General features: G+C 39.2%; 1 protein-coding gene across 12 annotated transcripts in view; it reads left to right on the forward strand.

Annotated features, from left to right (window-relative positions):
* The window catches only part of MAST4 (microtubule associated serine/threonine kinase family member 4), a 467048-nt gene that overhangs the window by 430279 nt on the left and 17104 nt on the right, over positions 1–19665 (forward strand). For all 12 annotated transcript variants that reach the window (XM_038401943.2, XM_043514212.1, XM_038401944.2 and 9 more), the window contains 7 exons: positions 466–674; positions 6353–6491; positions 7760–7892; positions 8654–8819; positions 13519–13620; positions 17798–17920; positions 18158–18270. In XM_038401943.2, the coding sequence (XP_038257871.1) occupies positions 466–674; positions 6353–6491; positions 7760–7892; positions 8654–8819; positions 13519–13620; positions 17798–17920; positions 18158–18270 (985 nt within the window). The remainder of the gene's footprint in view (positions 1–465; positions 675–6352; positions 6492–7759; positions 7893–8653; positions 8820–13518; positions 13621–17797; positions 17921–18157; positions 18271–19665) is intronic.

Below are 19665 nucleotides of genomic sequence, written 5' to 3' on the forward strand. Positions count from 1 at the left end.
AGTGGTAAATGCTGATGGCAGGGACAGGGTGATGGTAACAGATGAGGCACTTTGCAACTGGCAAAGCAAGAGCCACCCCACTGAGCAGCTTTTGCCCTTCCAGGCATTTCACATATGAAACCTCATGAGAAGTCCATGACTTATTTGAAAAATCCCTGAAATGGAGGCTGAATCATAATTATGACACACACTTGCAGAATAGGCACTTGTCAGAATGATTTATAATATTGGCCATAGCTGTTTTTTCTCTATAAATCCTTTGCAGGTGGAAATGCCCAGAATCCATTTGAGCTGAGAGCATTTGCAGGCTTTATTTAGGTTTTTTTAATTGTGTGAGGTTGATGTGTCAATTGAGGCTACATCAGATTTGAAAGACTAGTCACTGACATCTTTGTTTTGTACTATATATAAATATAAATAAATCTCATCACCAATCCCTTTTTTCTCCTGTTTGGGCTGTTTCAGTGCCGTTTATTTTGTGCGACATAAAGAAACCAGACAGAGATTTGCCATGAAGAAAATTAACAAACAGAATCTCATCCTCCGAAACCAGATTCAGCAGGCCTTTGTTGAGCGTGATATCCTGACATTTGCAGAAAATCCATTTGTCGTCAGCATGTATTGCTCCTTTGAAGCTAGACGTCATTTATGTATGGTCATGGAGTATGTGGAAGGTAAAGTATATGTTCTCTTTATAGTGGGAAGAACAGTGTATTTTAGCATCAAAAAAGGAAAATCAACCCACACTGTATTTACATTACAAAAGCTCGCCTGTGTGTTCTCTGTACAGTAGCTATGTACACGTAGGATCTTGCAGCTCTAGAGAGAAGTAATGCTCGTTGAATGAGTTTGTTATAATTTATAATCATAAGTGTCCTGTAATACTGGAAATTCATGTGAAAATAAAGTTAAGAAGTTATCTTCTGCTTTTGAAATTTTCACCACTGTGAAAATGATAGTGTATCTGAAAACAATTTACAGTAATAAGCTTGAAACACCAAAGAGACACCTTCAAGGCGACCCTGACATTGAGAAGAAAGAAGATCCAGTGGTTAGACTGTTAGCCTGGGTCGTGAAAGAGAGAGAGATCCTGTGTGATCTTGGTTGGTCTTTCTGGGTATCAATTCCCCATCTGTAAAATAAGTATAACAATACTTCTCTACCTTACAGGGGTATTGTGAATAAATACATTAAAGAGTAAGAGGCATGCAGATTCTATGTTGATGGGTCCATATAAATGTATTAGGTAGGTAGATAGTAGAGAGTTTCTCCTTTCGGTGTAGGTACTTCATCTTCCTGAAAGGCAGAAGCTATGTTCCCAGGAGAAGCCCTCCTGTTGACCCAGGGCTGTCTATGCTGTAGGTTAGGTCAGTATAACTATGTGGATTTTCCACACCTTTGAGTGACATAGTTATGCGGACGTAGTAGTGTAGGCCAAGCCTAAGTTTTAATGATGATATTTAAGGTAGTGAATCAAAATTTAGTTTAAAAAAAAATCTTTTTGAAAACACCTGAATCTCATTCAGGGTCTAGGATATCTTTATCCTTGCACCAAATGCACACACATGCCACCCGCCCACAGGGCAGGTAATCATACATGCTACACTGAGTGCAATAAACAGGATAGCCCCCACTCTGCTGCTGGGCTTCTGCCTGTATTTTCTCCTACAGCTACCTAGGTTAATGATAGGGTTTTTGTTTAAATCAAGAAGTTTTGATTATAGTTTAGTTTAAAGGTTTTAAAGAATGGCAAGTGTACCTCGCCCCCTTTCCACTCCCCTTCCAAACTCACTCTCGAAACTCCCCGCTAGCGGTCCCTGTTTGCAAAGATCGTTTGTGTGCATTTGGGGCAAGGAGCTCCTGGCCCTCAAAGACTGTGTATGTGCTTTGGAGGCCAGGGTGGCAAAACTGGAGGAGCTAAAGGAGGCAGTGAGGTATGTTGATGAGGCTTTCTGGGACACTGTAGATTTTTCCCACCTCCGGTCAGACAGCCCCTGCACTGTTAAGGAGGATGAAAGGCCCAGAGAAGGAGAGCAGTCAACAGGAACATAGGGAAACCTTCCCATAGTTGGGATCCTCCTTCCAGATGATGTTGGGGTATCCTCTCGCACTGAGGTTACCTCTCCGGGGGAGGGAACTCCAGTCATTAGGAAAAGGCAGGTGGTAGTAATGGGAGATTCGATCATTAGAAACATAGGTAGCTGGGGTTGTGATGACTGGGAGAACTGCATGGTGACTTGCCTGCCTGGTGCGAAGGTTGTGGATCTCTTGAGGCATCTAGATAGACTTATGTGTAGGGGAGGAGCCAGTGGTCATGGTACATGTAGGTACCAATGATATAGGGAAGGGTAGGAGAGACATCCTGGAGGCCAAATTTAGGCTGCTAGGAAAGAGACTGGATAAGAAATCCAGGACCTCTATGGTGGTATTCTCAGAAATGCTTCCAGTTCCACGCACAGGGCCAGGTAGGCAGGAAGAACTTGAGAGTCTCAATGCGTGGATGAGACGATGGTGTAAAGAGGAGGGGGTTAGATTTATTAGGAACTGGGAAAACTTTTGGGATGGGGGAGCCTATACAGGAAGGATGGGCTCCACCTAAAGCAAAGTGGATCCAGACTGCTGGCACTTAACATTAAAAGGGCTGCAGAGTTTTTAAACTAAGATATGGGGGAAAGCCGATTGCTGCAGAGGCGCATGTGAATTGGACAGAGACTTCTCTTAGAGGAGAGTCTATTGATAGAGATTCTCTAGGTTTTAGTCAGAAGGAGAGGATGGAAGAGGATAAAGTATGGGCCAGATCAGACAAGAAACAGTCACATAAAGAATCTGACCCATCAGAAAAGAGCAGACAAATAAACAGTGACAAGTTCTTAAAGTGCTTGTACACAGATGCTAGAAATCTAAATAATAAGATGAGTGACCTAGAGTGCCTCATGTTAAAGGAGGATATGGGTATAATAGGCATCACAGAAACCTGGTGGAGTGAGGACAATCAATGGGACACAATCATTCCGGTGTACAAAATATATCAGAAGGACAGAACAGGTTGTGCGGTTTGGGGAGTGGCACTATATGTGAAATAAAATATAGAAGCAAATGAAATAAAAATCTTAAATGAATCCACATGCTCCGTAGAATCTCTATGGATAGTAATTCTATGCTCTAATAAGAATATAACAGTAGGGATCTATTATCGACCACCTGACCAGGACATGATCGTGACGATGAAATGAGGGAGAGCTCAGTGGTTTGAGCATTGGCCTGGTAAACCCAGGGTTGTGAGTTCAATCCTTGAAGGGGCCATTTAGGGATCGGGGGCAGATATTGGGGATTGGTCCTGCTTTGAGCAGGGGGTTGGACTAGATGATCTCCTGAGGTCCCTTCCACCCCTGATATTCTATGATCTATGAAATGCTAAGGGAGATTAGAGAGCCTATCAAAATTAAAAACTCAATAATGGTGGGGGATTTCAATTATCCCCATATTGATGGGTACATGTCACCTCAGGACGAAATGCAGACACACAATTTCTCGATACTTTAAATGTCTGCTTCTTGGAGCAGCTGGTACAGGAACCCACAAGGGGAGAGGCAACTCTCAATCTAGTCCTGAGTGGAGCGCAAGATCTGGTCCAAGAAGTAACTATAGCAGGACCGCTTGGAAGTAGTGACCATAATGTAATAATATTTAACATTCCTGTGATGGGAAGAACACCTCAACAGCCCAACACTGTGGTATTTAGTTTTAGAAAGGGGAACTATGCAAAAATGAGGTTAGTTAAACAGAAATTAAAAGGTACAGTGATGAGAGAGAAATCCCTGCAAGCTGCATGGACACTTTTCAAAGACACCATAATAGAGACTCAACTTAAATGTATACCCCAAATTAAAAAACATAGTAAAAGAACTAAAAAGGAGCCACTGTGCTTAACAACCATGTAAAAGAAGCAGTGAGAGGTAAAAGGCATCTTTTAAAAAGTGGAAGTCAAATCCTAGTGAGGTAAATAGAAAGGAGCATAAACACTGCCAAATTAAATGTAAAAAAGTAATAAGAAAAGCCGAAAAGGAGTTTGAAGAACAGTTAGCCAAAAACTCAAAAGGTAATAACAAAATGTTTTTTAAGTACATCAGAAGCAGGAGGCCTGCTAAACAACCAGTGGGGCCCCTGGACGATCGAGATACAAAAAGAGCACTTAAAGACGATAGTCATCACAGAGACACTAAATGAATCTTTGCTTCAGTCTTCACGGTTGAGGATGTTAGGGAGATTCCCAAACTTAAGTCGTCTTTTGTAGGTGACAAATCTGAGGAATTGTGACAGATTGAAGTGTCACTAGAGGAGGTTTTGGAATTAATTGAGAAATTTAACAGTAACAAGTCACTGGGACCAGATGGCATTCACCCAAGAGTTCTGAAAGAACTCAAATGTGAAAATGCGGAACTATTAACTATGGTTTGTAACCTGTCCTTTAAATCAGCTACTGTGCCCAATGACTGGAAGATAGCTAATGCCAATATTTAAGAAGGGCTCTAGAGGTGATCCTGGCAATTACAGACGGTTAAGTCTAACGTCAGTACCGGGCAAATTAGTTGAAACAGTAGTAAAGAATAAAATTGTCAACCACATTGAGGAACATAAATTGTTGCACAAAAGTCAACATGGTTTCTGTAAAGGAAGATCATGCATTACTAATCTATTAGAGTTCTTTGAGTGGGTCAACAAATCTGGACAAGGGGGATCCAGTGGACAGAGCGTACTTAGATTTCCAGAAAGCCTTTGACAAGGCCCCTCACCAAAGGCTCTTATGTAAATTAAGTTGTCATGGGATAAGAAGAAAGATCTTTTCATGGATTGAGAACTGGTTAAAAGACAGGGAACAAAGGGTAGGAATAAATGGTAAATTTTCAGAATGGAGAAGTGGTGTTCCCCAAGGGTCGGTCCTAGGACCAATCCTGTTCAACTTATTCATAAATGATCTGGAGAAAGGGGTAAACAGTGAGGTGGCAAAGTTTGCAGATAATATTAAACTGCTCAAGATAGTTAAGACCAAAGCAGACTATGAAGAACTTCAAAAAGATCTTACAAAACTAAGTGGGCAATAAAATGGCAAATGAAATTAAATTTGGATAAATGTAAAGTAATGCACATTGGAAAAAAGTACCCCAACTATAGATACAATATGATGGGAGCTAATTTAGCTACAACTAATCAGGAGAAAGATCTTGGAGACATCGTGGATAGTTCTCTAAAGACGTCCACGCAATGTGTAGCAGCAGTCAAAAAAGCAAACAGGATGTTAGGAATCATTAAAAAAAAGGGATAGAGAATAAGACAGAGAATATATTATTGCCCTTATATAAATCCATGGTACCCCGACATCTTGAATACTGCGTACAGACGTGGTCCCCTCATCTCAAAAAACATATACTAGCATTAGAAAGGTTCAGAAAAGGGCAATTAAAATGATTAGGGGTTTGGAAAGGGTCCCATATGAGGCAAGATTAAAGAGACTAGGACTTTTCAGCTTGGAAAAGAGGAGACTAAGGGAGGATATGAGAGAGGTATATAAAAGCATGAGTGGTAAGGAGAAAGTGAATGAGGAAAAGTTATTTACTTGTTCCCATAATATAAGAACTAGGGGCCACCAAATGAAATGAATGGGTAGCAGGTTTAAAACAAGTGAAAGGAAGTTTTTCTTCACTCAGCGCTCAGTCAACCTATGGAACTCCTTGCCTGAGGAGGTTGTGAAGGCTAGGACTATAACAGGGTTTAAAAGAGAACTGGATAAAGTCATGGAGATTAAGTCCATTAATGGTTATTACCCAGGATGGATAAGGAATGTCCCTAGCCTCTGTTTGTCAGAGGGTGGAGATGGATGGCATGGAGAGAGATCACTTGATCATTCCCTGTTAGGTTCACTCCCTCTAGGGCACCTGGCATTGGCCACTGTCGGTAGACAGGATACTGGGACTGGATGGACTTTTGGTCTGACCCAGTATGGCCATTCTTATGTTCTTATGCTGCTTCGGAACCAGTTTCTACTTCCTCTCCCTCTCAAAAAAAAAATTGCTTGTATGAAAATATTTTTCAGAATAAACCTAAAAGACAATATTCAAATAGTGAACATTCAGAATCCTCGTTGCACAATTGGTAAATATATGGAGGTCCACGTGTGCCTGCATATGGAGCATGGCTTAGATGCATCCGATGAAGTGAGCTGTAGCTCACAAAAGCTTATGCTCAAATAAATGTGTTTAGTCTCTAAGGTGCCACAAGTATTCCTTTTCTTTTAGTTATGTCTGTGCACCTCAAAATATGATACCAGCTAGAACATTTTATTTTATATTTTCAGGTGGAGATTGTGCTACTTTAATGAAGAATATGGGTCCTTTACCTGTGGATATGGCAAGGATGTATTTTGCTGAGACTGTGCTAGCCTTGGAATATCTGCATAATTATGGAATCGTACACAGGGATTTGAAGCCAGACAAGTAAGTGTATAGAACTTTGTCTGAAAATTAGTCAGCTATGAAAGGTGTAATTTTGCTCTGCAGGAAATGGATGTTTGGTTATGAATATTATCCCATGCATTCAGAATTCTCAGGTAATAGATTAATAATATGAGTTGGGTGGTTTAGCCATAATTATAGATGTGTTGATTTTTACAGTCCTTTAGGCAACGAGAGGCTGTAAGACTAGCATGAGAGAAATACATTTTTTTTCTTGAGGCTGAAATGAAGGATAATAAAGTCTGGCCTATAAGATCAAGCTCTCTTTACGTATATTTTGTACCCTATTTAATGCTGAATATGAAAAAAAAATTGTACTTACAAATTCTTATAAGATCAGTATTAAATGGGAAATCTTTCCCCTCTGTCACATTTCTGCAGTATTTGGGGTTATAATACTTCATGTCTTATATAAGTGTAAACTGCATTACAGCAAGTTGCTGAAATAAAGACAGAACCTGACATATCTTCCACTAGTTTTCATTGTCACTTGTTTCAAACACATTTAAATCCCAAATGAGTCTGAGTCAAAATACCCACCAGGTACTGGATATCTGTTGTCTGCCAACTTAATATCCATCAGTTTCCTTTTTTTCCCCATCTTCTCCGCTATTTAAATGAATGACACAGTTAATTAGAGGTAGAAAAAACTAATGCCTCTTTTTCCTTTTTAAAAAAAAGGAGTACTTGTGGCACCTTAAGGTGCCACAATTACTCCTTTTCTTTTTGTGAATACAGACTAACATGGCTGCTACACTGAAACTTTTCCTTTTAAAGTATCAGAGGGGTAGCTCTATTAGTTTGTATCCACAAAAACAACGACGAGTCTGACAGCACCTTAAAGACTAAATAAATCTGTTAGTCTTTAAGGTGCCACCGGACTCCTCTTTGTTTTTCCTTTTAAAGTTGCAATCTATTTGTACGTCTCCCAGAATGCTTGCCATTTCTTCTTGTGCTAACTACACTGTGCCATATTTTTTGTAGCCTTTGTGTGGATCCTTTTAAGATCCTTTAACTATTAGGTGTTCAAGCAGATATAGATTATGGTTTGTTTAAATTCAGTAACAACAACATATGTATCATGCATTTGGTAACTTCCAGGATGCCTCTGTGTCTAGCCCAGTAGTTTCTTAAATTGTTTTTTTAAACAGTTGTGCAGTGCTGTTAAAGCATTATCCTGTGACTGTGATAAACAAACTAATACAATTTCAGTTTATGTTATAGTAATTGAGTGTTGTTCTGATTTGCAGTTTATTGGTAACATCCATGGGACATATAAAGCTTACAGATTTTGGGCTTTCTAAGGTGGGGCTAATGAGCATGACTACAAATCTTTATGAGGGTCACATTGAGAAGGATGCTAGAGAGTTCCTTGACAAGCAGGTGAGAGATGCTTTTTTTCATTTCTACACTGAGAGATTAAATAAAGCCATATTTACAAATGGGATATACCATAATACTATGTAAGCCATTATTATTTCTGCATTGGTATTTCAGATGTATGCATCAGAGTTACCTTTACTCGTGCACTGCAGATTGTTCCATGCTTCCCACCCCCTCTCCCCCCCGCATTATGGTCTATTAGTAAGATGAACGATCTAATTGTGTGCAAGTGAGATCATGAGAGAGACAAATGGAAAACTGTTTTTATAAGGAATTCAGGAGTCTCTGCAGAGTATTTGCAGAACTCATGATGCATTGTACAATCAAGGGTGCTAAAATCCTAGCTATGGCCCATTTCCCTTTAAGCATGCCTCATTAGCATTTGCCCACAATCTGTTCACTGTAAAAGTTACTTAAGGTAAAACCATCACAACTTTCATGTAAAAATGAAGATATGTTTAGATTAAATAAAACAATTGTTTTAATTGACTCTTGTGTATAAAAAACAATCTTTTAAAACTGTATTTTTCGCAAAATGCATTTTTGCATACAATACAACCAATTAATGTAGGTCATTCTTCTAAAAATATTAACTGTATTACAAGCTGAACAGTGTAAAACATGCCGAAAAGGAAGTTTAAAATTCTCCATGTTTTTTGTAAGATTTTGCTACATCATGAGAATTATTGGGAAAATTTAAGCACAATAACTAGGGTTATTAAACTTTGCTTGTTTAAACATTTTCTTTTTCTCATTTTTAGGTCTGTGGCACACCTGAATATATAGCACCAGAAGTGATATTGAGGCAGGGTTATGGCAAGCCAGTGGACTGGTGGGCCATGGGAATTATCCTTTATGAATTTCTTGTTGGGTGTGTGCCATTCTTTGGCGATACACCAGAAGAGCTATTTGGACAAGTAATCAGTGGTAAATATCATCATGAAAAACTGAATTTCTTAACCTGCTGAAACCAATCACTTAATGAAAAAGATATTTAAGAATTTACTAAAAAGCTAACATTTTTCAACTAGTTGTGCCAAAAAATTAAAAAATGAAATCACTCATGTTCCCATAGTACCAGCCATCAAAATGACGGGTGAAATTTGAACTAAAAACTGAACTTGTATTATACCTCAGTAATGAGTTCAGAAATGCAATAACATGATAGGTCATATTTGTAAGTACACTGTTTAAAAAGAAAATAACTATTAATTGGACAGTCAAATAATTTGACTATCACAGTCTTTCCAGGAATTGTGCCGGAGAAGAAAAGGTTAATGTGGACTGCATTTGCAGAAATGGAAAAATGCCTAATGGCACAATGAAGAAATTAACAAAAATGTAATAAAACCCTAAAACAAATGTCTCCCAAATAATAAATAATGAAAAAGAGAGGGAAACGAATTCAATTCACAGATTGTTAATGATTTCATTGGTGGTTGTTATAGTGTAATGTTATTTCTGTAACAGCTGTTCTTCTTTCATTTAAAATTCAATAACCTTTTAGATCTTAACCTGCAAGCTGACCCTAAGTATTGTTATGCAGCTTGTGGCAAAACTAAATGATAATTAAACAGAATCTCTCGCTATCCTACCTGCTGTTTCCATAAATTTCCCAAATGCATAGATGTAGATGGCTTCCGTTTTATGCCAAAAGTTTATCAGAATGACATCTCTGTTACTGAATGTCTCCTAGTCCATTTTACAATACACATAAAAGGTCCACTAGCTAAAAAAAGAGAAAAAAATCCCATTTAGTATGTAAGGAGGTGTTCTGTTATCATATCACTGTTCTCCATCTCTAACTTTGCAAGCCGGGCATGTTTGTAATCTTTAATGAAGTGGATTTGTGAATTGCCTGCAGTATATGACCTCTTTATACAATATCCTAGCTGTTTATGGATTTATAACCATGCTGTTTTCTGATGTGATACACCAAGACCTGAGTGGCACGGGGAATCAACTGTTTAATTAACACAAGCAGCAAATGCTGGCTTTGTTCTCGATGCCTTACGGCTGAAATGCATATTCATGTTTTATTTTATCCAAATCAGATTTAAACTGCAGTAAAAGCTGCAGGCAAACAAACATGGAAATAACTCATGGTTTTTATTGCATTTGCGCGCGCACATACACACAAATATATATCGTTAGGCTGCTCTCTTAGATTTTGGGGGAAGGAGAAATATTTTATTTATAACAATTTAAAAAATGTATTTTGGAACTTTATAAGCAATGTTATATTCTTTCTTTTTGTAAATTAAATTGCCACATTTTAAATCTGAGGCCCTGATCCAATTGATACATAAGCTTGTGAGTAACTTTCTGTGTCTGACCACTCCAAATGACCTTATATGGGTGATTCATGGAAGTATTTGTAAACTCAGCCCTTTTTTTTTTTTATTTTATTTTATTTTAGATTCAGATTTTGACTTTTTTTAACCTTTGTCAGATTTTTCCTTTCTGTTTAATTGTAATTATTTTATTGAAGTCATTCTTATTGCCAAATCATTCAAGATAACTCCTTTATGCAGTGAAAATAGCCAGGTCCACAGGTATTTCACAGCCATGGAACTGGCTGTAGAATCTAACCCTTGCCCCAGTTTTGTTCTCCAGGCTTTATGGATGAAGTTCTGACCCCATTGGAGTTAATGGGAAAACTGCCATCAGTGGTGCCACAGTCTCACCCTAAGTGTATGTCTGCACACCAGCTGAGAGGTGTAATGCCTACACAGACAGACATACATGCTAACTCTCTTCAGGCTAGCACCTAAAAATAGCAGTGTGACACTGGTGGCTTGGGCTTAGCGGCCTGAGTACATACAGGGTGGTTGGGCAGGACTGTTCTCACTCAGCTAGTCTGAGTCACTGCCTACACCGCTGCAGCCACACTGCTATTTTTAGCACACTCAGAGCTAGCATGTGTATGTCTACCTGCACTGGGAATCAAACCTCTTGGCTGCTGTATAGGCATATGCTTAGAACAGAGCTTCCCAAACATTTTTTGTCAAGCTCTCCACTTCAGAGATTCATGTCCTGTGTATGCCACCTGTACCTCTGGGGGAGGGATGGCCGGTACCCACGGGAGAGGCAAAGAGTACTCATCATGTGGAAGATGAAGAAGCCTTCTGCTCTCTGCACAGTTGGGCAGTCTCGCCTGCCTCCCATGAAGCAAGTGAATGAGGTCGCTCTGAAGGGCCGAGCTCAGAAGAGGAGTCGAAGGCTGCACCTCACTGGCTCCCTGCCAGGCAGAGCTCCCTCTTGACCCCAGCCATTCAGCATGGCCACAGCTCTGTCCGGTAGGGGAAGTGAGTGGGGCTCTGGGACTGCAGTGAGAGGGTAGAGTCTGGTAGGGCCTCTGTTCAGCAGGGGGGCGGTCAGTATTTCTGGGGTGCAGCCTTCTGCTCCTCGCTTGCAGAATTCCTGCTAGTGTCCCCATCAGAGGAGCATAACTGCAGGAATGGGAAGTGAGACAGGCAGGAAGCTTGGTCCTGGCAGCCGAGACCTCCTGCAAAGAGCACTGTCCGCTACTCCTGCCAGATAAAGCCCCCTCCTGAGCATGGCCCATCAGTTCCTCGGGACCTTAGGTTCCCCACAGTTCGGAACCTCTCTCTGAGCATATTTTGAATAGTTTTTACTCCTGTTGTAACTTGTGTAAATTGATTACTAATTAATTTGAGTTAGTTAAGATCTTTGTAACTGGTAAGCTAGACACTCCAGGGTCATTTGTGGTTTATCCTTGGCTGTGTCCTGAAACAAATGTTTTGGCATGTCAGGTTACCAAAGTCTTAGCTCCAGAAAATTGACAGTCAGTTAATGCCAATTACAGTAGAAGCAAAATCTCTAGCTAAGCATTCATTTAAAAAAAAAAAAGGTCTTTTAGTCCATATGGATGTGGGGAAAACCCCTTAAGAACATGAACCAAACATTAACCTATGTAATATTTTCTGCATGAGTCTGCAGAAAGCCCGAAACAATAGCAATGACTCCCCATACCCCCATCCTCTCAATATCTTATATATCTCTGCAATCTAAACATGGTAATTTAAATGTCATCTTTGCTAATTATTTAATTGCTTGTCATTTTAATAGAAAAATCCACTTTTCTATTGTGCTTATTGCAAAATCCCAAATTACCACCCATGTCTCCCCCGGTACCTAAAGTCCCAGTTGTCCCCATCCAGCTGCCAACATCTCTAGCCTCTCTCTGACAGTTTGTACAATGAGTCTATATGTAGATTAAAATAAATCTGACATGGAAAATCTATGGAAAATCAGAACAAAAAATGAATTGAATTTATTTCAAAAATTATCGCCATTGTATCTGAGCACCTCAGAGTCTTAAAAATGCTTATCCTCACAGTGCCCCTGTGAGTTAGGGAAGTACTGTTTCCTCATTTTACAGAGAAGCTAAGTGACTTGCCTAAGGTCACAAAGGAAGCCTATGGCGGAGCAGGCCCCTTGATCCCAGGTTTCCCATAGCCTAGGCTAATGTGCTAACTACTGGACCATCCTTCCTCCTCATGGTTTTGGTGTTCATTTTTATATTGAAGTCATTGCCGATTCCCATGTTTTAATTTAAAGGAAGGTTGGGCAGAATTTCCAGTCTGCTGTGGCCAGGGTGCTGCAGAATCCAGGAGCCTTGCCACAGAAATTAAGTCCATCTTGTCATGAAGTACAGAAGACCTTAGCAATAGTCAGAGTTAACTGAAGTATGTTGATGGCTTTTTTCTCTTAAGTAGAAGAGACGTAGGAAAAAACTACCACATTGGCTTGTCTCTCTCTAAATCATAGGCGCTGACTCCATGGATGTTCTAGGGTTGGAGCACCCATGAAAAAAAATTAGCACCCACCAACAGCCAAGCTCCCCTTCCTCCCCGCCACTCCTGCCCACCGGCAGTCCCTGCTGATCAACCCCCCCCCCCACACACAGCATGCAGGAAGTGCTGGGAGGGAGGGAGAGGAGCAGGGATGGGGAGTGCTCAGGGGAAGGGGCAGAAAGAGGTGGGGCTGGGGTGGGAAGAGGCAGGGTGGGATTTGGGGGAAAGGGTGGACTTGGGGTGGGGCCTGGGGCTGATCAGGGGTTGAGCACCCCCGGGGAAAATTAGAAGCCGGCGCTTGTGCTCCAAACCATAAGGGCCAATCATACAGCCTTCACTCATGTGAGTGATGACTTCAGTGAAATGACTAGCATGACTAAGGATTACAGATGTGAGCAGTGATTACAAGATCAGGCCAGATATGTCCATTTTAGCAGCAGTTACCAAGGAACAGAACTAGAATTTAAACCATAACCATCTTTCAAGGGAAGAACAGCATAGCAGTGCTAAGCACAAATTTTTTGTAAACACAATAATCACTTCTGCCTCTTGTTATTAAGATCTGTTTAAATCACATTTTGTTGCAAATAATATGAATGATGATTAAATAACTGAGTTTTGAAGAATAGGTGCAGATTGCGATATGTTCAAAAGCAATGAACACGTAACAAAAAACAACTTGACTAATATGCTGTGTAGGAAAGGTCTGTTTCACTTTGACTAAGCTGACCAGCGGATACCCAGCATCCTTTATGGTACTGGAATGGGACTAAAATAAATTCACGAACATCTTTCTTTCATACTAGATGAGATCAACTGGCCTGAAAAGGATGAAGCCCCACCTCCAGATACCCAGGATCTGATTACTCTACTACTCAGACAAAACCCCCTGGAGAGACTGGGAACAGGTTAGGGGACAGGATTTTAAATTTTGCTCATGTGCTAGAAATAGTATCTATGTTGAACATGTCGAGGCTTTTGTTTGCTTTTTTGTTTTGCCCAGGAAATGTCTGTGCATGTGTACAACATGATGCCAACTCATTAGGGCCCGAGTGTGTTTTGCTGGTTTGGTTTCTCTTTTACTGATTCAGAGCAGTAATACTGTAGGGGGACATATATCAGTGCAGTTGTCATCTTATACAGTTCTTATCTTATACAATTGTTCTCCTCTCCTCTTATCTTGTTTCCATAAATAAAAGATAAACTTCTCATGAAGACAGTCTGTCTAGTGCTTGGAATTATTAACCTCATGAAAATGCAGACTGTTAAGTTACTTAGTTGCAAAAATAGAGAGCAGTGAACCAACATACAAGAGCCACTTCGTGTGCCACAAATACCATGACCTGGCCAATGAGCCCTCACCAGCTTCAGGGCATATGATTGCTACTTGAACTAATTACTTAGAAATGACTGTCTGAGAACTGTCTTATTACTCTTATTCTGTGCTACTGCCTTAGTACGAAAAAGAGTGAAATGAAAAGCATGAGAAGTTAAGGGAATAAATGGAGAGCAGTGGTGAATTCTCCATCACTGACCATTTTAAAATCAAGATGGGATATTCTTCTAAAATATCTGTTGTAGGAATTATTTTGAGGAAGTTTTATGGCTCTGCAGGAGGTCAGACTAGATGATCCCATCTTGTCTTAGAATCTATTAAGATAGGCTGCTGCCTACTTTGCGGTGGGCACTCTATCTCTAATCAGTGCCACTCCCAAGCCAATCTAGGTAAAGAGGCTGACATGTGAAATCAACTGCAGATAGACCTGCATAGGCCCATAATGCAGCAGTCCATATTAAAATCTGTGTGTGTGTGTGTGTGTGTGTGTGTGTGTGTGTGTGTGTGTGTGTTAGCTCACCTACAGATGGACTTATTTGGGGAATTATAAGTTTGGGGAAGGGGCAGGAGTCACAAAAAATTATTGCAGAGGTTGGGTCCATTGTCCAGAGCTTTAAAATATTCAGTGATGTGCATTTTTACAGAGATAATTTTAAAATATGGACTGTAATTTTCAATTGAATAGTAAGGACAACGTTCTGACTGGCCCTAACACAGCCAAGCAGGGGTGATCCATCCGCAGTGCCTTGGTGACCACATTACAGTTTCTCCAGACCGTGGGTGGTGGTGTGGTGAGAGGTGGAGTGGGAGCAGGAAGAGAGTCCACATGCCAATGTCCCAAAATAGGTGGGCAGGGAGTGGGCAGAACTTTGGTTCCAACTCTCCCCCCACCCTTGCCCACCTCCAATGCGCTTGTTGGCATACGGTATGCAACATCCAGGAGAGAGCTATATCAAATTACTCTCTTCTCTCCCCCATATCACAGCCCCTCGGAGCAGGGTGGTAATCACAGTTCCTTCCCATGGCTTCTCCGGAGGCTGCACAGCTTTGTACTACCACATACATAGGGCATTGCTGTAAGCAAATGTTTGAAGAGCCAGAACTAGCTCAGCGCTTGATGGAAGGTTTTTTTTTAATATAGTCACTGTAGACCCCGTCACTTTCTCTTGATCCTTCATAATGCATGTAGTATTCGTGCCAAAGCTGTTCTTCTATGAGTGAGAGACTGAGTCACTAATAGAGTCTCTGTCTCCTCCCCCAATACGTGCGTGCACTCTCTTTCTCTCATGTGGTGATGGTCAGTGCCTCCAAATGTAACATCTGCTCAATTTATTTACTAGTTTATTTCTTCAACTGTTCTTGGTCTCTTAAGAGTTGACAGTCTGAGAAGGGGAATCCTGCAGCCACTTTGAAGCTCAGAGGGATATTAAAAAAATAAAGCAAAGCTTTTGAAGTGTCAAAAGCAGCTCACAAAAACAGCGGCTGCAATGTGATGGGTCCCATAGGGGCACTGGAAAATACTGCTCTGCCACACGTTTCAAATGACAGCCTTGTGTATATAATACATGTTTAGCTGGCTGAATAATGCTCCATGAAAATATATAATTGCATATTTACTCAGGAGACTGGAGTGGCTTGGTCAGATTGTAAGGAAATGAACAGATTTTCTGAAACACTTCCATAAAAGAAGGAAAAATAACAAAAATATAAGAAGAACATTCTATTAACACTACAATGTGGCACAAAATAATCACATAGCTTCAAGATCAGTGTTGGGGTTAAATCATTGTACGTTTACCATTGCAATTTAAAAAAAAAACAACCAGATTCTGCTGTTGCATTTCCCTTTTTCGACTATCTGGATTAGTTTCTTGCCATTAGACCAGTTTTTTGTTTTTATTATTTTATTTATTTTAAATTTTCCATGAAACAGTATTTTGGGCTAAACTCCCTCTTTAGAAACAAGATAGAGAACCCAAATACCACTTTTTAAAAAAATAGACAGACACCCTTACTTAAATAACAACAAGCTGCAGCTCTATTGTTTCTTCTGTCTCTCTTCCCCATCCCAGACTCAAACAAGCATACACTTTGTACACTTCCTGCAGACCCATTTTTTCACACGGTCAGCTTGCTAGATCCTGTTTAGAGAGCCCCATCTCATGCCAAAAACATTGGAAGGGGAATCTTTTGAAGCCCCGGTATATTAGTAAAAAGACAAGTTCAAGAAAAGCTATTTAAAAATCTGTTTTTAAAAACTGTTTCTCCTAATATTTTTTTTCCTGCCAGTAAGAACAAGCCATAATTTGGTTAAAATGCCTGTTGAAGCCCCACCTCCAGTAGCTTTTGTAAACTTTCTTGATAAATGATTTTAGATGAGACAAAGGTAACCAACATAGTAAAATATTCTGTGTTGTCCAAATTCTACAGAAATAACATTTCCCAGTATTAGTACCCCTCATCCGATGAATTGAGCTGTAGCTCACAGAAGCTTGAGCTCAAATAAATCTGTTAGTCTCTAAGGTGCCACAAGTACTCCTTTTCTTTTTGCGAATACAGACTAACACGGCTGCTATTCTGAAACCTTTAAAAAGAATAGTCTGTTATTTTCTTAGGAAGGTATTCTAGGCTGCAAGAATAGTACACCTTGCCATAATGTTACAGTACAGCAATACAGGATGTGTGTTGAACCCAACAAATAAATGTGTCAGGATTTAACTTGGTTTTAACAGCATTGCACACATTAATGCTGGTGAGCCTGTAAAATGATACTTTCATTATTCTCTAAGGTTTCACTATTTCCACATCATACTGCCCAAATTCTCAACAAAATCATAAACCAAAAATGTGTACAGACTATAACAAATTGTAATAAATGATGAACTGAAAAAAGAAAAGTTGCTCATAGATTCCTGCAGGTTATTTTTCAATTGTGTTTCAGATTGGGTTTCTTAATTTGATATGTTTATTTCAAAATTGCTAGTGATTTGATTCTTTTGAAGCTTTAACTGGTTGCAGCACTTCTCATAGTTACTCTTTGTTGTAAAGTAGGTTGTGTAAGAGCTTCCTGTCACTTTTCCATTTAGTTTTCGAAATCATTTTTATGTTATGGTGGTCAGTAAGTTACCATGAGAAAAGGCACAAACTCCAAATAATCTGTGGTTTATGGATGTTTTTGATCAGAAATAGATTAATTTATTTCAGTATTTAAAGCACTTTATAATAAGTGCACATTAATCCATAGAAAGTTAAATTATAGAGATATTCCAATGAAATTGCATATTACCATCCCAAAAATATGAAACAGAATTCTTAATGATGAACCTTATTAAAATATAGTATACTAAAATCCAAACAATCCTCTACTTGTTCCAAAGTGCTACTAAATACACTTTTATATTGAAGACATTTATATCTTGGCTAACAACACTGAGTCTCAGATTTCAGCCTAATATATATTTGATATATAGTAATTAAGTTCCTAAAACACAAGTTTTTGATGGAAATGCTCACAGAACAATAGCAATGCCAACACAATAGCACAAATTTCTCACTGAACAAAAAGATGCTGAAGAAATATATTTATCCATGATTTTGCAGCTAGTTCGCTAGACTTTGGCATGCCAGCCTGAAATGGTGATTGTACCTCTTCATGCTAATTAACATTTTCTTTTACCAAGGATTTAGCTTTGAATTTACTGAAGTATTTTTGTTTAGAAATCACCCACGTTTTTCTCTGGCTCCCCCAGGTGGCGCATATGAAGTAAAACAACACCAGTTCTTTCGTAGCTTAGACTGGAATAGTTTGCTGAGACAGAAAGCAGAATTCATTCCACAGCTGGAATCTGAGGATGACACAAGTTATTTTGACAGTATGTATTGTACAAAAATATGTTTGCATTTTGGGGGAATTTATGTAATAATTGTCTTTGATTTTTACTTTTCCTCAGCGTGGGTTGAAAATCGTGTTTGTTAGAACCAGTGGAATGCCAGTCTGACATTTCAAAAAAACTAATTTTTAAAAATAAAATTACCCTTTTAATTAATATTAAGCCTTGGAGTCTGATGCTGCATGATAAATTTAAATAATTTTTTCCCCTTGTTTATAGCTCGTTCTGAGAAATACCACCATATGGAAACTGAAGAGGAGGATGACACAAATGATGAAGACTTTAATCTGGAGATAAGGCAGTTTTCCTCATGTTCACATAGATTTTCAAAAGTAAGTAAAGTGTTCGTATATGTTTGTTTACATACACACTCAATGACTTTTGTGGGGTTTGAAAAGGGCTAGCAGTGTGTGTATGTGGTACATTATTCCCCTATTGAATAATCCTGTGGAATTTAATAGGGATGAAACCAGTAGGGTTCAAATCAAAATTTAATATGGCATCTGTGAAAACACTAAAACTCTAGAGAATGTAATAGAAAGTGGTATCCAATGATTGATTGGGACTGGTTAGCACATTTTGTTCCACAATTTTTGTTTTGTAAGTTACTGGTATATAGATTTTTTTTTTGTGGCACATTTTGAATGTCCTGAACAGGGGGCAAACTTGGGAATTCAAAAAGAGGAGATTGCAGTAGTCAAATGAAAGATGATTAGGACCTGGAGAAAAGTTAACAGTTGGAAAGCAGATAGCCTTTGGAGATGTTTTGCAAGAAAAAACAGCAGACAATAAATGGTTAGAGAATTGAATGACTTTTTATCCTAAATGGTAGTCAGCACTGAGTTTCAAAAGCTTTCATTAATAGACATTTACTGTGCACCTTCTTCAGATACTGGTGTTTTTTCTGAAAAATATTTAAATAAAATCTAAAGCCAGTGAAGGAAAGGAAAGCTTACATTTCTAATCCATTCATCCTGGTACATTTTCATAAATGTACACTCCATAATACCACTCCCCTATACTACAGAGACTGGAGGAGTGTGGGGCGGTAGTCTCATTGCAGGTCTTGCTATCCTGGTATGTGAACTCTGTCCTGATTTAGCAGCATGAACCCGATTCAAAGAGGGAGGAAAAAATGATTCAGAGTTCTTAATCTCCTCTTTAGAGGTGTTTTTTATCCTTTTGTAAGGAGTGAACCTACAAGAGTAGCTTGATACCTTAAAACTTGCCAGTATGTCATTGTTTGTATCTAAGCTGTGGCTTAGAGACTGTAGAACACACAGCTGACAGTTTCTGTATGCAGTTTATCAGCTGAACAACTGACTTCTTATTACCAGAATTTATTTTTTCTAAATCTTTTAGCCAAGTAATTTATGCTCATCTTCACAGTCCATTTCAATTCATTTTTCTGTTTCCCACCCCACATTGGTGGCCATTGAATCACTAGCTTGGGTGGTGGTTCTTTTTGATTGACTTTATGGTTAAGAAGTCATCTAAGAAAGTTTATTGATCCTATGATCTAAAAGCCCAAGAGCATTTATGGATTTTGTTTGCAAACTTGGAGTTCACACAGTGAAGTGGTGAGAGAAGGGTGATGGATTCATAACTAAAAGATGTTATTCATGACCCTGTAGCTAAGGAACTAAGAAAATAAAATTGAAAAGCATTTCAAGAACACAAACTCCTAGAATTTAAACCTAACCCATTTCAGTCTTTTTAAACTCCAG

Source organism: Dermochelys coriacea, chromosome 5 (assembly GCF_009764565.3).
Source record: "Dermochelys coriacea isolate rDerCor1 chromosome 5, rDerCor1.pri.v4, whole genome shotgun sequence".
Classification (NCBI taxonomy): domain Eukaryota; kingdom Metazoa; phylum Chordata; order Testudines; family Dermochelyidae; genus Dermochelys; species Dermochelys coriacea.